General features: G+C 34.3%; 1 protein-coding gene across 5 annotated transcripts in view; it reads right to left on the bottom strand.

Moving 5' to 3' along the window:
- Nucleotides 1-20,967, bottom strand: part of ANKRA2 (ankyrin repeat family A member 2) — a 35,939-nt gene extending 14,972 nt beyond the window's left edge. Inside the window, exons 1-9 of one of the 5 annotated variants that reach the window (XM_031966570.1) lie at nucleotides 20,809-20,967; nucleotides 15,112-15,501; nucleotides 12,720-12,878; nucleotides 11,213-11,278; nucleotides 10,043-10,140; nucleotides 9,191-9,316; nucleotides 8,716-8,782; nucleotides 8,556-8,636; nucleotides 4,758-6,528 (exon numbers count right to left, since the gene is read on the bottom strand). In XM_031966570.1, coding sequence (XP_031822430.1) covers nucleotides 6,482-6,528; nucleotides 8,556-8,636; nucleotides 8,716-8,782; nucleotides 9,191-9,316; nucleotides 10,043-10,140; nucleotides 11,213-11,278; nucleotides 12,720-12,878; nucleotides 15,112-15,400 — 933 coding nt within the window. In that variant the 5' untranslated portion in view covers nucleotides 15,401-15,501; nucleotides 20,809-20,967 and the 3' untranslated portion in view covers nucleotides 4,758-6,481. Of the gene's footprint in view, nucleotides 1-4,757; nucleotides 7,763-8,555; nucleotides 8,637-8,715; nucleotides 8,783-9,190; nucleotides 9,317-10,042; nucleotides 10,141-11,212; nucleotides 11,279-12,719; nucleotides 12,879-15,098; nucleotides 15,502-20,808 lie in introns of those variants that run through there. The other 4 variants (XM_003759460.4, XM_031966552.1, XM_012541110.3 and 1 more) reach the window with 4 other exon arrangements.
- Between the last annotated feature and the right edge of the window lie 27 nt (nucleotides 20,968-20,994).

The raw sequence follows: 20,994 nt of genomic DNA, 5'->3' as shown, positions 1-20,994 counted from the left end.
TTAGGTCAAAGCAAAGGCATTTAAGTAAAAGCAAAGCAATATAAATGACAAGGAATATAGGATCATTTCCAGATCTAAAAATGAGATTTCAGAAGACATATGGCCCAATTCTTCCTTTATTTTTTTAATAGATGAGGAAATAGAAGTTAAATAACCAGGTAAACACACAGATAGTACTTTTCAAAAGAAGAATTTCAACCTAGTTCTTCTGTGTCTGAGAATAGGTGCTCTTTCCAGAAAATCAGCATTTCTCTCCTATACATTCTGAGGAACCCTCTCCCATGAATTCATATACTGTCAGTAGGAAAGTACATGAGGTAAGAAAGGTAGCTTGGGGAATTCATTCTTGGAACAGTGTCTCAGCTAGAACCATTGTTTTCCAATGATGTTGTGGCTTATTTCTTTCTTCATTATAAGTTTCTGTTGTTATTTGATATCTCTGCTGTACAATTATCTACAATTCCCTCCAGGGGGCTGCTCTGCTTTGTTTCTTCACTGACTTCTTTTGATGTTTATTGGGTCCATCTTTTGGTCTTTTTCTGAACTACAGATGCTTTGCATTCTCTTTTCCCAAAAGTGGGGAAGGGACATCTGCTCTTTTAACTCAAAGCTCCAGGAGTTATCTCAATTCTGTTGTGAATCATACAGACAGCTGCATGCAGTGAGCTAGTAGAAGCTCTAGTTTTAGGCTCTTCAGTATTTATGCTTCTGCTTGAACTCTGTTATTTGACTTTGGATGAGTACAAACAGGACTGTGACTGCTAATTTAGGTTCATGCAAATCAATCCTGGAGCTTAATTAAGCAAGACTGCAGCAAAAGGGGGGACATGACATCTATGCACCTGTAGGCACCCTAATAGCTGCTCTCCCACATACATTAACTGAAGCTTTAAATATCTGATGCAACAATATAGCCTACAGCATAGGATGAATTGAAGGTAAAATTTAAACCAAATCAGTTAACTAATGCTACCAAAAACAAATAAAAAAGTTTGCCAGTGTAGTTTCTTTTGATCTAATGCACTACTGAATTGACTTTTAGAAAATCTTGCCTAACTGATAAAAGACTCTAAGCCAAAGCAAAGTAGGGAACAATACAAAATTTCAGACACTAAATTTCAACTTGATCAAAATTAGAGAAGTTTTTTGGCGTAAAGACTTTATGAGAACCGGTTCACCTGAGAGAAAGTGGAACATCAGTTATTGTTTTTGAAGGGATTTTACAGATTATCTTTAAACAAGCAACCAAATCACTACAAGAATGTTATTTTTGTTCTTTCATTTCCCTTTACAAAACTTTCTCTACATCCCCCGCTTCCTGTTTCTTATTCTCCAAACACCAAATTCCTTTAAACTATCCTCTCATAATCTATCATTCTACCTAGATCAAACTTCATTCCAAAAGTTCTGCAAAATCCTTGCTGACTGATACCCTCATCAGGATTGATAACTAACCAGGAAGGCTGACTCAGTCTTGCCAACATGTAGTCAGAGCTCATCGGAAAACTCCAGGGTTCCAAGATATTGACTCATTGCTTGGAAACTTCAGGGTTTATACACTTCCAGACGGCTTCTGGACATGTGGTGGTGAGCTGCAGAAAGGACTTGGCACATAATACAGGTGTCCAGTATGTGAAAAGTACTTTTTTTACAAGTGATCTTTTTTTTTTTTTTTTAAGAGATGATCTAGGCCAGGTTCAATAATCACATGATGAAGAGAGCCATCTACACCCAGAGAGAGGACCGTGGGAACTGAGTGTGGGTCATAACATAGCATTTTCACTCTTTTTGTTGTTTGCTTGCATTTTGTTTTTTTCCTCATTTTTTTCCCTTTTTGATCTGATTTTTCTTGTGCAGCAGGATAATTGCATAAATACACATACATATATTGAATTTAATTATATGTTTTAACATATATTGGATTATTGCCATCTTAGGGGAGAGAATGGGGAAGGGAGGGAAAATTTTGGAACACCAAATTTTGCAAGGATCAATGTTGAAAAATTATCCATACATGTTTTGAAACTAAAAAGCTGTAATAAAAAACAAACAAGTATCTCATTGAATCCTCATAACACTGGGAGGTAAGTGCTTACTATTATCCCATTGTACATTTGAGAAAACTGAGGCAAACATGGTTAAATGACTTGCCCAAGTTCACACAACTAATGTATCAGAGGCCAAGTTTTAACTGAAATTTTCCCCTTCTATTGTGAACATCACAAGCTCTTAGAATAAGAAATCTCATCTGTAAAATGGGGATGATAACACCTCAGAGGGTTGTTGTGACAATCATTTTTTAATAGCTTTTTATTAACAAAACATATGCATGGGTAATTTTTCAACAGTGACCCTTGCAAAAACTTCTGTTCCAACTTTTCCCCTCCTTCCCTCCACCTCCTCCCCTAGATGGCAGGTAGTCCTATACATGTTAAACATGTTAAAGTATATGTTAAACACAATATGTGTAAACATATTTATACAGTTGCCTTGCTATACAAGAAAAATCAGATTTAGAAAGAAGGTAAAAATAACCTGGGAAGAAAAACAAAAATGCAAGCAAACAATAACAGAAAAAGTGTAAATACTATGTTGTGGTCCATACTCATTTCCCAAAGTTCTTTCACTGGGTGTAGTTGGTTCTATTTATTACTGATCAATTAGAACTGATTTGATACATCTCATTGTTGAAGAAGGCCACATCTATCAGAATTGATCATCATATAGTATTGTTGTTGAAGTGTATAATGATCTCCTGGTTCTGCTCATTTAACACAGAATCAGTTCATGTAAGTCTCTTCAGGCTTCTCTGTATTTATCCTGCTGGTCATTTCTTACATAACAATAATATTCCATAACATTCATATACCACAATTTACTCAGCCATTCTCCAATTGATGGACATCCATTCAGTTTCCATTTTTTAGCCACTACAAACAGGGCTGCTACAGACATTCTTGCACATACAGGTCCCTTTCCCTTCTTTAAGATCTCTTTAGGATATAAACCCAATAGTAACACTGCTGTATCAAAGTTTGATAATTTTTTGAGCATAGTTCCAAATTGCTCTCCAGAATGGTTGGATCCTTTCACAACTCCACCAACAATGCATCAGTGTCCCAGTTTCCCCACATCCCCTCCAATATTTGTGTGACAATAATTGTTAAGCGTTTTAAAAAACTAAAAAGCACTACATGTGACTTCAGTCCTTTTGGACTTTATGATCCCATTTGGTGTTGATTTGACATTTTCTTCTCCAGTTTATTTGACAAATAAGTAAACTGAGCAGCTCTCTATCCACTGTGCCTACCTATCTGCTCCTAAAGTACTCTACATATTTCACGTGTTATTTTCAAAGTTTTAAATTTGTTTAGCACTTTCCCCCATAGCTGTTTAACTTAAGTAATGATGATCTAGGTCCTGGACCCAGCTGTCAAGTCAATCTTGCCTAACTGCTCTCTTTAATAGATTTGGATGATCAGATTTGCAGTTTCTCTGAGAGAATTGTGGTATTTTGCTATCCTTAGAGATTTAATCTATCTCTTTTATAATTTCTCCAGAGTTCTACTTTAGTGCCTTCTTGAAAGCATTCCTGTTGACCATGAGTTCTGAATGCTCCTATTATATTGAACAGGCTTTGAATGAGGATTTGAGAATGGCTAAAGACTGAAATAGCTTTCTGAGAAACCAACCTCACCTACATGTGGAGAAACTACACTAGTGCGATCGTGATTTAGCTCTTTGGTCCTGTAAAACTAATTAAATAGTACTCAATACTATGCAGGTTTCTTCCACTTCTACAATGATAGTGGCAAAAGAGGAAAAAAACATTAAATAATTTTTTTTAGGCAATATACATTTTAATTGATGATGTTCTAAATGTAAGATCCTTGACCAGCGGCCAATGCAGTGAACTTATTAGTGATTTATATCAATGCTGACATTCTTACTATAAAAGAAACCAAAAGAAAGAAGGAAATTGCAACTAATTGGAAGAAATACTAGCAAAAACCAAGAAAGGAGTTGTCATAATTGGTTTACTTGTATACCCAAGAAGAAATATTTATTTACTAGAGATGTGGTTGTCTAATATTGCATTGTTTGTGATGAATATTTGCAAAAAGAGCACCATGAAAATAACTGTAGCTAACAATGAATGCAGAGGATGAAGAAATAGAAGAATTCTACCAAAAAAAAAACAAAAAAACAAAAAAAAAAACTTGTAAGATGCTTCAAATTAAATTAACACAAAACTTTAATACATGTGAACCGGGCCTAAAAGGTTCAGGCTTGGGATTGGATGAAATGAGACACTCATAAGGCCATTGACAGTTTACAAAAGGTTTACTTGGCCAACACAGTGAAAATAATTATCAAGAATACAATGTTGATTTAAGGAGAGGGAGCCTACTTTTCCTACAAAAACCTAGTCAAGAGTGGGTTGATTCTCATGACAGCGGGATATTCAACAAGTCCTTGCGAGCTGGACTTTTTAATGCCTTAATCAAGTGGGCTGCTGTGCCAATTGTTCAAGCTTTACTGGCCCAAACAAGTCTCAGGGAAGGTTCCCTACCTTTTAGTGAAAAATCAGTCCAGGCTACATGACATGTTTTTAGAAGAAACTAGACTAGCCTATGTGGCAGGGCCTTAATCAATGTTGCTTTTGCTATGCTCAGTAACTAAAACAAAGTAGGAATAAGTGGGAATAGTAAAAAATAAATTGGAAAACACGTAGGAAGAAAAACTAAGAGGCCAAATACTTGCAGATTACACAGAAACTGCATACTTTTATATTGCATGGTGAACTGAATAACATCACAAAAAATAAAATTAATTCTATTTCAAACTTGCTATTGATATGAAGGTAACTGACCGTCTCTGTACAATTAAACTTCTGACTTGGTACCAGAGTATAAATTTGTAAAAACCTAGAGTGAACAATGAGAAAAAATGATATGGAATTGAAACAATTTTATCCTGAATCATCTAAGCAATTGATAATGAAAAATGAGTACCAGAAAATACAAATGACATCAACACTGATCATAAGAATTTTACAGTTTAATTGATGTAAACCAAATGTCATAACAATGAGACCAAAAAAGCCTAATAAAGCACCTTAGTCATTTACTTGCCAACTGACAAGAGATATGGTGGTGAGAAACAAAACCAGGGTAAGATTATAAAGTTGTTTGAAAATTCTTATGATAGATGACTATGAGTAGTATCATGTCAAAAACCAGGGGAAAACAATAGAAGGTAAAACCAGTTTAAAATTACACTTGAATAGCATTCTGTAAACAATCACCATCTGTGCATTTTTAAAAAATTGCACAATCCAACTTCTCTGTAGAAGAGTCAATTAAGCAAAGATTCCCGAGAGTATTTTAGGATGAAAATGAATGTACAACAAACAAGTAGAAGTAAAAAGGAAGATTGCTTTTTCCGGTTTTTACCCGTGAAGTGGGACACCACTACACTTGGTCCCTAACATTACAGTCCCAGATGTGCTTATTTCAGAGATGGCATTGAAGACAACAAAGATGGAATAAACAACTGGATTAGACCAAGAAGACACAGAGGAAAGAGTGACAAGCTTATAAAGGTGACTGATTTACACAAGGTAACTAATAAAGGCAACATACCAAAAGTGCGTGAAAAAAAATCTCAGACCTTACTGATATAGAAAAAAAGGGCAACTTGAAGAACATCAATAATTATTGACATGTAATATTTACATAGCACTTTAAGTTTTTCAAACCACTTTACATGCTATATCATTGGATCCCCACAACAACCCTGTGAGGTAGGTGCTGTTATTATCCCCAGCTTTACAGATGAGGAAACTGAGGCTGAGAGAGGGTGATGTGTTCAGGCCAGATCTGAACTTGGATCTTTAGGGCTCCAGATCCAACACTATACATTGCCTATGTTCTCTACATAAAATATTTTTGAAACTCCTCTGTACACATATCAAGGGCAACCTCGATTAGTTTTTAGAGAAAACAGGCATGCTTTCACCAGACATCTACTGTGGACCACACTTTTACCATTTTATAACTGATTGAAAGATGCAGAGGATACAAAATTCCACTGTGCTTACTTATTGATTATGAAAACAACATTTGATTAGGTAGAACAAAATTCCATTTTAAAATTTCTTCTAACAAGATACCTTTGATCTAGACATCACAACCATTCAAGATTCCTTGAAAACTATAATAAGAAATAACATTATTTAATAATTATAATTCAAGGATCACAAACACTGGGTGAGACATAAAACAGGATGCCACAGGCTTGCCAAAGATGTCCACGACTGATTGTAAGAAGGAAGATCCAGTTCAAAGTCTTTGTGGATAGTGAGGTGTTCTGGATATTCCTGTTGATGGATAATATTATGCTGGTTGCATCAAATTTTGGAACACAGTGGAGTCTCTTTGAATAAATTCTTAACCATTTAAGCATGGAGAGAGAATGTCTATTGCTCATCCAACTTCATATCATAATTATATAGAATTTGTCCATCTGTATGTCCATATGGAACAGAGAGTACAAAGGAGGAGTTAGGCCCAGAATTACACAGGAGGATGAGAGCAGGAAATTCAAGAATTGCTGCTTTCAGGAAATTAGAAAGCTCCCAAATTTTCTCCAAAAACAAAGGCTCATGGTTTTTAAGATCAATATGCTAATAATGCTATCTTAAGGCTATGAGAAATGGAACAGAAGTCTCTACAGAAGCAAAAGTGACATCACATAGAAAGCAATGGAGAGGCATACAATAGGAGTGGGTAGGTTGTCACACATAAGCAGTGAGGAACTATGATGAACAGATATGAAAGTTGTCACTGGAGAGAAGAGAAGAAGAGCTAGCTACACGGCAAGGGTGACAGAGAGTCTGAGTGCTCCACTGATATGGTTATGATGCCAGGAAAAAACAACTTTAGCACATTGGGTGGAACCCCTGAAATAAACTTGTGGGAGGACCTAAACAAGAGCTACTGACACAGAAAGATTGCAATTTGCATTACTAGAGTAAACATCCAGATTGATAAAATCAAAGAAACATTTGAGTATTAGAGAGTATATATTAAATTTGCCTTAATTATATTCAGGTTCATTTAAAACAAGAATGTTTATAAATATTTAAAATCATTAATAGAACAATTTAAACGGAAACCCTAAAGATATTTCAAAATATATCTTAAATTTTTAAGGACAACTATGCAAACAGACAGAAGTTATTTATAAGTGAACAGCATTCTGTAAACAATCACACTTTGTGCACTTTCAAAAAACTTTAACAATGAAATTTGTTTTCTATGGAAATTCACCTAAATTCCATATAAAGTCAATAGGTGAATGTGAGAGGATTAATTTGAATAAATTTTGAAACTATAAAACTACTACACTTTATATGAAGATTTAAGTAATTATGTTGACCAGAAAAGTTTACATGCAACACAATATTAATTTACATTTTTAAATACACAGTAAAATAAATTTACAAAGAAAACATCCACACCAAGTTTACTATACACCAGTGAATTACCTAAAGAAGGAAATTTATTAAAATTTACTAAAAATCAGTAAATATTGTGACTGAGGTAAAGTTTAAAAAAGTAAACAAGACTTTGTCACTTATTGGGACTACGAAAAAAAAAAGCAAATGGTTTTTAACAGAACATTTCCTGTTGATTGTAAGTCTATTCCTTGATATTTTGTAGCAGCCTCAACAAATGTGCCTCAATAACCTGTTGAACTAAAATAAAGAAACTATCAGGATCACTATAACTGTAAACAAGTTATATCACATTTAAGAAACATGACCTCAGCTCTGAAAACACTGGTTTCTAAGCAATAGTCTGAAGTATATATAACTTGGTAGATAAGGAAACCAGGCATTTGAAACTGAACTCTGATACTTATGTGGCATAAAAAGTCTAGTGGATTTTTTTTGTGTGTGTGTCTGTTTATTACAATATTGCTCTGTGGACCATATCTCTAACATGAGAAGTTTTAAAGGAAAAAATTTTTGGTATTTACTTATATAACTTTCTATTGTGATAGTCAGGTTTTGTGTAGGTTAGATTTTCAAGAAAAGAATAATTTAAATTCAGGACAGTAATATTTTTCCTTTGCAAAACTGAGATATCCATTTTCACAAAAGTATTAAAAGGAATGATGAAAACAAGATTACAAAATATTTTGTAAATACAATTTGTGAATGAAATGCTAAAAGCACCTTTTAAATAAGCAGGCACTTACATAATCTTATCTGCTAAAAAACTTAAGTTGGAAAAGAGCAACATGAACAGAAAGTGATTTCCAGATTGTGTAGAGATTTATATTTTCTTTATATTTATATTTTTTCTAAGATTTCTATAAACATATATTAACAGTAATCATACTTATTCAGGTCAAGAGTTTATGCCAGAAGAAGGGTGTTTTTGACAAAATTTTCTGGAATACAGGATGATAAATACTGGTGGAATGATCTTTAGTGAAAAGTTTGTAAGGTTTAGCTAAATAGGATGAAATTCTAAAATACTTACCACCTCTATAGCCCAAAGCTACAGATAAATCCATAGAATTATATCCAGAATCTGTTTCAATAGTTGGGTCTGCTCCATTTTCTAAACAATAATTAGTGAAAAAGAAAGTTAATGTCATACATGGTAATTTCTCACTAGCTCCGATTTTTATTTGGCTTACCTAGTAGAATTTTTACACATTTCACATGATTTCCATGCACAGCATAAAGTAAAGGTGTTCCCCCATTCTGGAAAAAAAAAAAAAAAAGAAATGAAAGGGAAAAAAAGTCAATATAGAGTCATTTGATATTACTCTAGAAAAATCTTACAAAAACTGCTGATGTGAGAAGAGTTGATAAGAATTAGGAAGTTAAAAAGCAATTTAAAATAATTTAAATCATTTTCAACCATCCTCCAAACCTGAAATAAGATTAATCTGCAAAGACAAATTTTAATGTTTGATAACAGCAATGTTTCTCAGATTAAATAAGTCTATAACTTATAAAATCTTATATTACAATTATTTTTATTGTCATTAATAAATATCACTTACATTATTCCTTAAAACTTCCAAGGAAGAGTTGAGTGAAATACAAGTTATAAAATATGCCCACAACTTGAAAGTTAGAGATGACAGCCTGTCTTACCCAACCTACCCAATCATATTCATTAACATCTACTCCACAATCTAGCAGCATTTTGACAATGTCTGTGTATCCTTTACTACAGGCCAATGACAGGGCACTTTCTCGTCCTTTCCCCAAAATCTGTGGATCTGCACCCTAGAAGAAAAAAAATAAAAGGAAAGTGATTTTTTAAAGTTCCATCAGAACTTAAAATCCTTATTGTTATCATTATCATTGCTTGTTATCAGTAATAATTACAAAGGATGACAAACGAGAACATGAATTTCTTTAGTTTACTTTAAATGAAGTTAACTATAGTATATGTGCTTTTTGCACTCATAAGATAATCTTATAAATTTACATTTTTTCTCTGTCTGTAAACTTCTTCCTCTTTCCATTTGTTCTTCTAAATCTTACCTATCATTCAAGATTGTGCTCATCCCACCTTTACCAAGAAACCTTTTTTAGCTCATACAAAAATCTCCCTTCTTTCATCTCTGCTATATTTTTTTTTTATGTAGCGGGTAAGAAAAATTTCCTAAAACTAGAGTAAAAGTAGAATAGGTTGCTTTAAGAGCTGGTGAGTTCTCCATTACTGGAGAGCTTCAAGGAGAAGTAGGATGACTACTTGTCAGTGTTGTTATAGAGAGGACTGCTATTCATATAGGTGGCTCAATCAGTGAAATACTAGGATTTTTTTAATTTTCATATATTTTAGTGTGGTTTCCTTGAATAGATTGTATACTCCCTGAGGTCAAGGATGATGCTTTTTTTTTCCCCTGCATACTTCAAGGATCTTATTACAGTTTGAGATACACAGTGAACAATACTGATGGACTGAATCTGAAAGTTACTAATATAAATTTGTGAAAATTTCCTTACATTCTGAAGCAAAAACTCTACTACTGCTATTTGCCCATGAGCAGCAGCCCACATTAGAGGAGTAAATCCTTCTTCATCTGTATGGTTGATTACATTTTCTGTTTAAAAGAAAAATAATTTCAGTGTCTAACAATAATTATGCTTTGTTATTTATTCTTTGCTTCATGAATTGAATCAAGAAATGATATGAAAAATATCATTTAGAAAAACAAGATAAGGAAAGGTAGTGACCTGGTCATATAATAAAGCGCAAGGAGTAAAAAGACAGTCTGTTTGGTCTAGTACTCATGCAATGTTAAGACTTGGAAAAAGGTCTGGAGTTGTGTAGATACTCTATGGAGGATTTACTAAATATAATAATAAAAGTGCTTAGTAAGGTTTTAAGATAGTACATAAATGTCAGTTATCTTGGTTTACTGGAGGACATGGACAATGATCACAGAAGATAAGAAAATATATAGGTGGGTTGTTATTTGTACCACTGAAGTAGTATATACTATTTGTTACATAAATCCTGACATTCTAAAGGAGTAATTTTAGTATGTAAGTGTGAGGATTTTTATTTTGAGCTCAAATTTGATCCATGAAATCATTTTGAAAACAATTTATTAAAATACAACCAATGTACAATTGACTTTGTTTATATCTGACACTTTATAAATTAAATACTAAATCCTAAACAGATTATAAAATATAAACACAAAATGAGACTGTTTTAGTAGGGAAGTCATTTTATTACAACTTCCATGTTAAATAATTTAAATTTTTTCCCCCATTCTTGTCATTTACTAAAAGAATACAATACAAATGCATAGTAAATAATTTAGGACAGTCTACTGGAAACCCAGCTTGAAGGTTCCCCCCACCCCCCATTCACCACCCTGCCCTCCAATCTGCTTACCCCCTAATCTGTTAGCTGTGCAGAACTCTATTGATTTTCACCTTCATTTTCGTGGCCTAGCAACATAGAATGTAATAGTAAAGTTAAAGTCCATAATGTCTTTTCTCTAAATCCATGTCATGGATTGAGATCTAGAGTTTTTAATAGGGTCAATGGAATTTACCATGTAAAAGCCAATCCTATCTGAAATGACCTCTCTAATGTACATAGTTGCAAATATTAATTACTTCTAAGTGAATATGATTAAATAGACTACTTAGTTATCTCACCTTGTTCAATACGAGTGGCCAAATAGAGCATTTCTCCCTGAGCAGCCAATTGATGAACAGATAAGGCTGAAACAACAGTATGAAATGTGTCACAGGTACATGACAAATATATTTTCTTTCAGATCTAAATTGTTTACTTGTGCAATTTTCCTCCATTTCTCCAATCTAAAAAATTTGCTATACTGCTTATCTACAGAGACAGTCATTAGTCTGCAATGTAAGATTATTCTGACAACAGATAAATAGCATTATTGAAAAATACATCCAAAGATGAATTAAGACACAATTTAAAGGTATTGGTCTGTAACAATACAAAGTGGCTGCTTTGTGGCTATTGTATTGAGTCCATATGGTTTGGTCATTTGATTTCTCTGATATGATATTATATTACTTTATTTTTTAAAGATAGTAATAGTTTTTTATTTTTCATAATACGTGCAAAGATAATTTTCAACATTCAGCCTTGCAAAATCTTGTTTTTCAGATTTTTCTCCCTCTGTCCCCACCTTCCTCCTCCCCTACATAGCAAGTAATCCATTTTATATTACTTTATCTCTTGTTTGGATAAATTTAGAATATTTATCATTTGAAATTGATAAATTCAAATCTGTAATCAAAATTACAATAAGAATATTGGAATTATAACAACATTCACCTTTTGTTAACTGCTTCATGTTTTTTAAGAAATGCATACCTGGTATTCTAAACACTTTACACCTGACTTCCTCTCTAGGTTTTCACAATCCTTTTTCCAGACTTCCTTTTAGATCTTCATCCAGGCCATCCCCATTAACTGTGGTGTCCCAAAGAGGTCTGTCCTAGAGTCTTTTTTCTTTTCCCTCTATCTTTACTATTTAACTTGGTGAATTTATCAGCTTCCATGGATTCAATTATTATATCTATGCTTATGATTCTTAAATCTATTTATCCAGCCTCCACCTCTCTGCCAGCCTTTGGTTTGCATTTGTAACTGCCGGTTGGACATCTTGAACAAGGATATCCTGTAAACATCTTAAACTTAATATGTCCCAAACTAGTTATTTTTCTCCTCAAAGATTCCCTACCTTCTAAAATCTACTATTACTTGAGGAATCCACTATCCAGTCCCCCAGCTCACATCCTGAGTGTCATCCTCAACTCCTTACTATCTCTCATCTCCCAATCCAATCCTTTTAATTTAACCTCTGTATCACCTTTCACATATGTGCCCTCCTCTCCTGACTGTCATCATCTGAGTTCAGGCTCTGAATCAGGGCCTCCCACTTGCATTATTACAACAATTTGTTGCCTGCTTTTCCTGCCACATGTTTCTTCCCAGCCCAGTCCATCTCCACAGAGCTGCCAAAGTGATCTTCCTAAAAAACAGATCTGATTATGTTACCACTTCCTCACTCCTTCCCCAATAAACTACCACCTTCATGTTCAAATATATCTGATATTACTTCAAAATTAAATTTGTTAAATTATTTTACTAACGAAGGTAAACATGCCATTGAGAAATACTTACAATTCACCAACAGAGGTGTTGTCGATACCTCATTTCCTCTATGTTTGTTTGTTAAAGTAGTTGACTGTTTTATGGGTGAAAAATGTTTAGTTGTTGAAGGAGTGTAGACATGCCTTACTTGAATCCCAGGAGAAGGGGATGTATGGATATTGCATTCAGCTAAATCAAATAGGTTAAAACAGATGAAAAAAATTTTTCAACAGAAGTAAAATTGGAACAATATATATTCAACAAATACTAGTAGCCTGATTACTTAAATGGATTAAAAAAAAAAAACTTCAAGTCAATTTAGACTTTCTGTTTTATATACATTTTATGATCAAAATGTATATTTATTTTTCCAGTCAATCACAATGAGAATTTCATAGAAATAGAATTATTTAACTACAAAGGAATCAAATAATTTCTATTATTTCATGAATTTTCTTTCTTCCTTTTTTTTTTCCCTAATTGGTCACAAATTGTAACTTTTAAATAAGAGAATAATGAAAGGCAAAATTGATGGTTTTCCTGGAGTTAGAAAGAGCTGGGCTTAAATCCTGTCTCTGACATATACTTGCTATGTTTCTAAATACAAATTGATCAAATTTCAGTGCCCCAAGTAACCTAAGACTATGAATTATTTATCTGCATTGCTGAAAGGAATTTCCATGTTAAGTTTTTCAAAGTGATGAAATCATAAGCCCCAAACAACCCTAATTCATCCCAAAAGGGATCACTTATATACTTAGACATATATGTATAAATATACATTTATATACACACACATAAAATTATATATGCACATATATACATAAAACATATACAGAAGCATATAAAATTACTGATTTTAAAAAAATGGATGTGTATTTGAATGGCTTTGTTTGAATCCCAGTCAAATAACTCTGAAGATTTAAAAAAAGTGTTTATTGTTCTGATGCCACTTTTTCTCTAACAGAAAAAAATAATAAATATCCTTGGTCACAAAAATGGATTTTGACTATTTTAAATTAAATGACCAAACAAATATTTAATAAAATAGAATACATAAAAGTATTTTGATACTATTTCAGTTAAATTTATGAAACTGCTTTACTAGTGAGTCAATATATTACTATAAACAATGTTTATTTGTGTATACATGATTATATACACAAATATATACACATATGTATGTATATTTAAAATTCTTCATTTTCCTACCAGTAACGTGTTCTTTAACAGAGCCTTTTTTTGGAGGAGAAAGAAGATGGAGGAAAAAAGAAATCATTCAAAACAAATCAGATGAATTAAAAACACTTATTAAGCTTTAGGTCTTAGTTGTCTGGAGCACTGAGAAGTTGAGTGACTGCCTCAGGGAAGTCTCTGTCAGAGTTGGTACTTGAATTGGGATATGTTTTTGACTCTGAGGCTGGCCTTCTATCCACTACCTGGGCTATGAGTTATTTTCAAATATCTCTTGACAGAAGTTGGAAGGCAAGTCAAAATTCTATTTTAATTTTAGCAATTATCTTGCCTTTTAAAAAAAAATGAAAAAGCCCTGCCATATTCACAGATGATTTCCCCATATTCTGAATATTACTAAATAATTCACTGTATTAGAGTAACTACCCATATCTTAGCAACAGATAAAACAATATTCTATAACATTCAGAGTACTAAACTCTGAATGTACTATAATATAATATAATAGAGGAAATGAGTGACTGGAGTGACAATTTCTTTCTTGTAAAATTATGAAATACTTAAATTATATGTATAAGTATATATAAATTATATATACAAACCTATTTGGTTACAGTCTTTGATTAAATAGAAAATGACTGAGCAGAAATATATACCCACAGTCACCTGACCCCCACACATAACATATCTGCCCCCCCTCCCAACATTCACAGAAGCTCTAAATGATCTTGCTCATGACTAGTAAGACTACCTAATTTTTATATTTTTAAATAGTATCAAATGATCAATGGAAAAGTAGACTTGTATTATTCAAGAGGTTACCCAGCACTCTTAACTCAATACAAATTAAATTCTTGCAGTCTAGGATGTATTAGAGTATTTCACTGCAAATAGTATATACCTCACCTCCCCATTCACATATATTCTTTTATATTATATCTGACCTAAAGAATTTAACATTAGTTTCAGAATGGTACTAGAAAAGAAAATAAAGTTAAGAGATAGCCCAGGACCTTCCTAATTATACAAGCATGTGTGTAACATATGTGCAGGTGTTTGCACATATTTACACATATGTACACCTACACACAAATAAATATGTATACACATACATGCACATACACACGCATATGTGTGTGTGTGTGTGTGTGTGTATCATGTAAAACAAATTTTACAATGGGAATGGAAAAACAAAACAAATGCAATAACTTATACCATAAATTTCAACCTTTAAATAGGACAGATGCCACCTCGAGGTCGGAGTTAACTTGATCCTGAATATTTTTACTATCCTCTTCATTTAAAGATTTTACAAATCTAGAGCACACGTTCATATCAAATCTATTAGGCAAAATAAATTTCATCCCCATTGCAACACTCTGAGCTGGGCCTTCTTCAGGATTTGAATCCAATGGGTGCTCCGCTTTAACATCTGTCATATCAGTTAAACTATAGCTGTTGCTGTATTCTTCCACAATCAGTTGGGCTCCCACATCCAGATTTGCTGACGAGGCCATGATTTTAATTTTAATAACAATACTTAAAATGTTTCTTCATGGTTTCTACTTGGTTCAGTTTCAAGATTAGATTATTCTCAAAGTCTGTGTATTAGAAAAATCTGCAATTATAAAGAAAAATAACATTTCAACAGTTAAGGTGAGCTTGTTCAATTCAACAAATATTAAGCACATAAATATGAATATTTGAAGTATGTAGAATATGAACAACTTTAACAAAAAACTAAACTCTGCATGTACTATATAGATATGTAAGACTACTGCCAAATTGTATACAAAATAGACAAATAACAAAAATATAATTTATTTAATCAAAGACCTGAAATTTCTTAATTTTGGAATACTACACAATTAAACAAGTAGCATTATTTCAGCTTGTCATTAAAGAAAATAGTACTAATTTACTTGTTTTATACTCAAATTTATTATTAGATACATATAAAAATTAATTTCTAAGCAATGTTCACTGATTCCAAATGGCTTAAATTCTTGTCAAAAGGAGAAACAACCACTAATGCTTATAATGTAAGAAGAACTTGAGCAGTAGCCAGTTTCTATCAGCAATAAAACTGTCTAAGAATAACTAGGTTCCTATCTCTGTACAAGTCAACATTACTGTAACATTAGGAATAAGTACAGCTGCTAAAAATCTGAATCTTTAGAGAAAGAGTTAAGAAACATGATTTGGAACAAGTTTCAGAAAAAGATTATTTGCAAAGAAAGATCAGGATAATTAATTATCTTTCATTAATAAATATCAGTATTCAAAGTGTATATTCTACAAATAAATACTTTAAATTGTTTTTTTCTTTGCTTTGCATTAAAATATTATTCCTCCTGGACTTCCCTCTTGGACTTTAATGTATGGTCAATTAAATGTTTTATTGTAACTAAAATTATATAAAATAGTCAAAACAAAGTAAGATAAAATTTCTTATGAGAAGCAGAAGTTAAAAAAATTATCTTGCTTAATTTTCATAGTTTAGTACAGACAAATCCTGCTACAAATTTTGAGAGAGAAGAATGTTATGATGTAGTAAATGTTAAAACTCTAAAAAAAACATTGATTGTAAAGGAGAAAAAAAGAGGGAACAGGCCTAGCATGCTTTTAGAAAAAAAAAAATAGAATGGCAAATGAAGAAATGAAACTAATGATTCCAATGAAGAAAACTGATAGGATACCACTAAAGACACACCTCATATCCTACAAATATTGTTAGCCTTGAGGGCAGGGCCTGTCTCATATAACATCTAGTACAGTAGTAATTTATATTTGTATACTGGCTGACTAAAAGACTAAAAGATCTAAGTTCTAGATCTACCTTGGTCACTATCTCTGATTTAAAGGAAGACATTTAATCTTTTTGAGCTTCTTTTCCTTCATCTGTAAAATGAGAGATTAATGAAAAAATATCAACTGGAATATAGAGTACTTAAAGTCTGCAAAGCTCTCTTCCCCCTCTCATTTGATCTTCATAATATCACTATGAAGTATTGACTTCAGTCTGTAATGGAGGAGATTGAGACTCAATGGGGGATCAGACTTTAGGGACGAGAATCCAGACACCACCTAACCCTAAATCTGAGGCTTTCTATTACATACACTATGCTATTTCTCTCATCTCGAGGGCCTTCCAGTTCTAAAATTCTATGAGTTTACTACATGTGAATAGTTGATCAGATAAATTCAGTGGCATGCACAGGTGTAGCAATCAGAGGGCAAGCTGGAAAACATATGGTTACCCTTTCCCAATCACCTTGCCACGTGGCTATTTAGTTATTTCATCACTCTTTTGAAACATTTCACTCAAAGATAACCAAAGGATTCTTAACCGCTAAATCCAATAGTGTTTTCTCAGTCTTTATCCTACTTGTTCTCTCTGTTGCTTCCACCTCAACATCTTTGCTGTATCTTAACTGTCTCTCTGATTTGTCCTTCTCAATCTCCTTTCATGAATTAACATCCAGTGTCCACTAAATGAAGGTGTCTCCCAAGGCTCCAATCTTGACAATCTTTTTCTTCTTTCTCTATACCTTCTCCCTTGGTGATTTTATCACATCACTTCATATTCAATGAGCATTTCTACATGAAAGCCTCTAAAATCTTTCTCTCTTTCTCAATATATTAAGTTCAAATAATATGTAATAATATAAATGACAAGTAGTAATAATATATTTAGACATACAAAATGCAGTTCTGGAACTGCTGTCTCCCATCATTGCCTGCTGTTTCTCTATCTGGAAGTCTCATTGTCATTTTTAAGCACCAAAGAAAGCTCATTTTCTTTCCCGTTAAGTATGTTCCCTTTTCAGACTTTCCTTTTTCTATTGAAGGAACTAATATCCTCCCAATCTTGGAATCATCCTTGATTCTTCCCTCTCTCTCTCTCTCTCTCTCATGCTCCACATATGATCAAATTTTGAGTCTTGCTGATTTGACCTCTGGCACTTCTTCACCTCGTTTCCTCTCCACTGATAGAACTAACACTCAAAATCTGGCCCTCACTACTTCTCACCTGGTCAATACAAGACATATTGTAATATGTCTTTCTGCTTAAATTTTATTCCTCTTCAATTCATTCTCTATAAAGCTTTGAAAATAATTTTCATAAAACACAAATATGCCTATGTCAATCCCAAGCTAAAAAGCTTTTAGTGGCTCCTTAAAGTCTAGATGATAAAATACAAACTCCTCTGTGTGTATTTTTACAAAGTATGGTTTGTAACATCTGGCTTCACCCAATCTTTCTAGCCTCATTTCACAGTACTACCCTTTATCCACCCTACATGCCATGGACTACTAGCATTCCTAAGCTTTCTTCCTGTCTTTACATATTCACAGAAGCCACCTTCCATGCCTGCACTTCAGCTTGTGCTGGGTAAATCAAATCACCACCATTCCTTACTCTCTGATGGAAATAGCCCAGGAACTTGAACCTAAGAGCTCTGTGAATAGCAATGCCCTCCAATGACCTTCTTTCTATCTCTGGCACAGAAGATATCCCTGAGGGGAGAAGTCTCTGTGAAAGAGGGGCCTACCTTTCTTACCATTAGTAATACCAGTAATACCAGGCAAAAAAAAAAGTCCTCAAGTTCTCAAGTAATTCACAATCTAATTAAGGAGACTATATACAAACAAGAAATATACAGAATTGAAGATAATCAACAAAGAAAAAATACTCATAGTAAGGAGAATCAGGAAAGAGTCTCACAGAACAGAGATGATAAACTCATTGCCTAGCTAGAAGTTTGCAGAACTCTGGAAAACTAGAATGAAATGTAACTAGGAAATGCTTAACAAAATAAAAATACAATATAGACAATGTTAATTTGTGGTTTTCTAAGTCGATGCATGGCAGCAAGAATTCTTTTATTCTCTTTTGTCTCCATTGAGATAGGGGGTGAGATTTAGGGGCTGGATCTGGGGAGTGGCAGAATAGAAAAAGAAAAGTCATATGGAGAGATGTTATGAAAGTGGCATATGTACAAGCCTTGGCAAGAGATTGGATAGGGTGGGTGAAAGAAAGTGAAGTGGTGTGGATGATAGTGGTACACTAATAAAAATAGGGAAGTTAAGAAGAGGGGAGGCCTTAGAGAGAAGGATCATGAAATCAGTTTTGGACATGTTAATTTTAAGTTATCTACAAGACATCCAGTTCTAGATAACCAGTTGGAGATGTGACACTGAAGGTTAGGCCTGGATAATCAAATGTGAGAATTATCAGCTTATCAGCATAAAAATAGTAATTAAATCTATGGGAGCTGATAATCAAGAAGATGCCTAGAATAGCATCCAGTAGACATATATAGTTAGAAGGCATCATCTGAATGAAGATCCAGAAAAATATGAGTTTTCCAAGAGCCATTAAATTGTGAATTACTTGAGAACTTGAGGACTTTTTTTTTTTTTTTTTTTTTTTTTTTTTTGCCTTTCTTTGTATCTCCAGCACTTAGCATCATGCCTGATGCATAACAGGCATATGTAATGAATAATTGTTGACTTATTGATTTACTGAGATTTTAGGTGCAAGTTTCATTCATTCATTTGTAGTCAATAGACTTTCTTTCAAATCATGGCTCTCCCACTCTTTGTATTACCTTAGGGAAATACCTTAACTTTTCTGACTTAGTTTTTTATTTATTAAATGAGAGTATTAGATTAGATAGTCTCTGAGACCCTTTCAGGTTCTAAATCTGTGATCCTAAGATACTATACTCTAGAAGAATGATGGCCTGTATTATTAGTACCAATAATTACTGTATCAAATTATATACTTACTGTATATATACTTTATGAATACTTTATATATACTTTATGAATACTTATATTACATGCTGATTAATATTGATTACTGTATCAAGTTGTTGATATTTATATAGCACTTCTCTCAGGGAGGTAAGACAAATTACTATCTGCATTTTATGGAAGCGGAAACTGTGGTTTGGTCAGATGCAGTGCTAGGTCAGTTACACATGTAATTAACAACTGAAATCAAACCAACTTGTACTGATTAAATGCCTACAAATAACCATGTAAAAACAAGAAATCAAATCGGGGATAGTCTCAGAGGAAAGGCCTGGGAATGTCTTTTTGCACAAAGGAAGATTTTAGCTGGGACTTGATAGAAGCGAGATGAGGAAGGAGAGTGGTCCAGGGATGGACGCATCATTGAAAACACTCTCTGTCACTGGAAGGGAGAAGGGTGTAAGAGGACTAAAGAGAGGATTGGGCCAGTTTTCAAAGGTAACTACAGCCTGTGTTCTATTACCTTCTATTTCTTATCCTCACAGGTATCGCAAAGCAAACACTTAAGGCTGGCTAATTGTGCTGCAAAAGGGGCAAGGGGCGGTTTGAGGATGAGGTACTGGGATTAAGGAATGGAACCTGGTCCTGAACTGACTCTGCTTGGGAGCTGAAGGCCCAAGACTTCTGAAGCGGAGAGAAGTATTTGGGGAGAAGAGAAGAGTGGAAGGATGTCGGGGATTCGAGGATTGGATAGGGGAGAGGTGAGATGTGGCAAGGGCACTAGTGGATTCGAGGTGGGGAGGGTGATTGAGGAGCTGGAAGGAGGCAGGGGTTGAGGAGGAGGGAGAAAGGGTCCAAGGGCTCGAGGTGGGGAAGGAGGATGGTCGAAGTGCTGGAGGGAGGCAAGGGAATGGCAGGGGCGAGAGAGATAACTCGGCTAGGGACGTGCAGGACGGACGGGAGACTAGGAGGGGCCCTGCCCTTCAGGCTCCCTGGGTTCCCCACCCTGCTCCGCTAACCCCGTTATCTTTCACCTGCTACCCCATCCCATTCCATCCCGCCGCCGCCGCCGCCTCCTGGGCCAGGTTGCTGTCGATGATGCGTCACTTCCTATTCCTTCCCCGCGTCCCCAGACCTCAAGAGAGCTGCTTTTCCATCTTACCTTCAGGACCCACCCGACACTTTCTCCTCTACTTTACAGCGGCTTGCGACTTTGGCCTGAGGCCACTGACCTGGAAGACTCTGGAGGCGGAAGCCCGCAAGCAGGTCCCAGCTTCCGCTAGCTTCCCCCGGCCATCCTTCCCCAGCCCGTTCCCCCCCCCCCCCCCCCCTAGCCCCGCCTTCCCCT

Source organism: Sarcophilus harrisii, chromosome 1 (genome assembly GCF_902635505.1).
Source record: "Sarcophilus harrisii chromosome 1, mSarHar1.11, whole genome shotgun sequence".
NCBI lineage: Eukaryota > Metazoa > Chordata > Mammalia > Dasyuromorphia > Dasyuridae > Sarcophilus > Sarcophilus harrisii.
The sequence above is the reverse complement of the archived record's forward strand: the minus strand, read 5'-3'. Positions and strand labels throughout refer to the sequence as shown.